The 2,627-nt window shown below is 34.9% G+C and overlaps 1 protein-coding gene across 9 annotated transcripts in view; it reads right to left on the bottom strand.

Annotated features, from left to right (window-relative positions):
* Positions 1–2,616, bottom strand: part of LOC107619110 (EKC/KEOPS complex subunit TPRKB) — a 15,208-nt gene extending 12,592 nt beyond the window's left edge. For 2 of the 9 annotated variants that reach the window (XR_002354800.1, XM_021112578.1), the window contains exons 1-4: positions 2,460–2,614; positions 2,238–2,350; positions 902–966; positions 667–750 (exon numbers count right to left, since the gene is read on the bottom strand). Coding sequence is in view for 6 of the 9 variants with exons in the window: in XM_021112578.1 (XP_020968237.1) it covers positions 667–750; positions 902–966; positions 2,238–2,350; positions 2,460–2,547 (350 nt within the window). In the remaining 3 variants the exon portion in view is untranslated. Of the gene's footprint in view, positions 1–666; positions 751–901; positions 967–1,043; positions 1,082–1,421; positions 1,445–2,237 lie in introns of those variants that run through there. The other 7 variants (XR_002354801.1, XM_021112580.1, XM_021112582.1 and 4 more) reach the window with 7 other exon arrangements.

Here is a 2,627-nt window from a genome sequence, read left to right as displayed (position 1 = left end):
TTATGATATGTTTGGTTTGGTTTGTTTTCATTTGAAGTTGATAAGTTTTCATTATTAATTACGAAATTGCTACATTGTACTAATTACTTTCCTTGTTTTCAAAATGTGAAATGAATTCTAAAGAAACTGAAAGAAAGTACTCATAGATAACAGTATCAGCCTTATATATATAATGATGTAGTATAAGAAATCAAACCGAAAATAACTACCTACCCAAGAGCTAACAAATTCTGTTTCTTGTTTGCTAAGTTACATCACTCTTCCTTATACAAAAGGAAAACAAGATATCATTTTTGTAATTATCAAAGAAAAAATATCACTGCAAAATCAATACCCAAAAAATAAAAATAAAGCCCCTTATGATCTGTTCTATCATAGCTACTTTGATGTTTACTGGACCAATCAATTACCTCCAATAACCATTTAACCTAATGAAATGATAAAGGAACAAAATGGTGTTTATAGACTACAACGCCTCCCTGATAGTTGGGATGACGAAAAGTCTCAATAACTTGAAGAAATACAAATTTCAAACAAGTCAAAACTGCAATAAAATCTTTCTTTCATTAACAACTAACATGTAAATTTCCAATAACAGGTTGCTAATATTCCATAATTTATGATTGTTTTTAGAATAATGAGAGAAAACGAGAGAGAGAGGCTAACTTGGAATTGGTGACATCGGTGTAGAGTGCAAGAGAAAGTGTCGCTCCATTTATATTAAACACCTTCATAGCCTCCGCTTTGATTCTGCAAAGAAATTGGAATGAGAGAGCAATGAAGGCCAAAAGAAGTTACAATAATTAAGCTTCAGCTGTAGAACTGGCAAGTAATATTCTCAATGCTCAAAATCCAAAACTTCTGAACCAATATAAAATAATGAAGAAAGTGTAACAAATACCTCCTTCCAGTGAGAGTGACTCCAGCGGTGACGGTGGCGTGACTCTTGGGTCGCCGTACCCGATGCTGCAAATGGTAAGAGTGAGGTTTTGTTGAGGTTCTTTTAGATTGAGAACTACTAACCATAGTTGTTAGAACCGAACCGGTAAATGGTGATGGAACCAAACAAACTACTGGGTCACTGGAACATTAGTTCAATCGATGGGTCACTAGTTGAATCATTGGTCCGGTCCCACATAAATAAAAATATAAACTAGCTAAGTGCAATCACATATAATCTAATCACACTATCACATAACCACAAAGTCACAACCTATTATCTAATCAAACTATCACAACCTATTAGCTAAGTGCAACAACACCAATAGTTCAATGATTCCTTAGTCACAACACTAGCATCAAAACAGATTAATATACAATAACTAACAAAATTCCAATTAACAACAATTACAAAGTTAGTAACTCAAATTGACAAATACATACTACTAACCATAGTTATCAAAACCGAACCGATAATTGACCTAGTCATACGATTGGATCACCAGGTCATTTGTTCAACCGTTGGGTCACTAATTTACCTCCTTGACTCGGTCATAATTAAATAAAAATGTAAAATTATAAAAATAAAAAATTAAAATCTACAGTTAAAACTTAAAATGCATGTCTTCACAAACATATTAATAACATTAAGTATCAATTTTGTAGAAATAACTAATGATGTAAAAAGTGATATAAACTAGTCACGAGTACAAAATACTTTCTCAATTTAAATGAACAAGTGAAAGAGCAAAAAATAACACAATCAGGTAAATCAAATTCAAGAGGTGATCTCAAAGTCGGCATCTATATCTTCATAGAACAAATTTGAAGCTTAACCAACATTTCCTTCATTTTGGTTTGCATCTATATCAACATTTGTGTATTTTTCACAAATCAATACTAAGAATAATTCATAATAGCAACTGAGTTGTGATGACGACATTTTTTAAATTCTAGCAAGAAAAAAAAAGAGCATGGGAACAAATTTAACTGAACAATTTTATTCAATATATGATCATTTTCAGCAACAAAAGATTACAGATTTACAGAAACAAAAAATTTAGCTAAGTGATTATTTCAGCAAGACAACAACAGATTCAAGCTCCAGTGATGATAATCAGTAATAAATTCAATTCTGATGAATTTCAGCAACCAAAAAATTAGTTCGGTGATATTTTCAGCAACAAATTCAACTTTTAGCAACAAAATCAAGGTGCACTGATGAATTACAGCAACAAAATTGAATTGAGCAAAATTGAATTGAGCAAGAAAGAAAAGGGGAATTTGTTGGAACTCACCAAATCGGGGACCAGCTGCTGACGGCGAGGCTCGAAGCAAAAAGACGACGACCAGCCCGGGACGTGCTGCTTCTGCCGCCGGAGATGACGAGCGCAGGGAAGGCGCGCGCTGACTGCGAGACGGTGACGAGCAACAACAAGCTTGAGTGCGAGACCGGAGGCAGTGCGAGAGAGCTTGAGTGCGAGAGCGACAGGGAGAGAGATGAGAGAGCTTGAGCTTACCGAGAGAGTGACGAGACTCAGACACTGAGGGGTGCCCTTGTGGGTGCGAGACTGCGAGAGGAAGAGGAAGGAGACGTTCCCCGAGCATATTACGATTTTGGCATTCCTTTACTAGAAAACGTCCTCGTTTTCAATTTTTTTTTTTTCAAAAAAAAAAAAAAAAGCATG

Source organism: Arachis ipaensis, chromosome B09 (genome assembly GCF_000816755.2).
Source record: "Arachis ipaensis cultivar K30076 chromosome B09, Araip1.1, whole genome shotgun sequence".
NCBI classification, from domain to species: domain Eukaryota; kingdom Viridiplantae; phylum Streptophyta; class Magnoliopsida; order Fabales; family Fabaceae; genus Arachis; species Arachis ipaensis.
The sequence above is the reverse complement of the archived record's forward strand: the minus strand, read 5'-3'. Positions and strand labels throughout refer to the sequence as shown.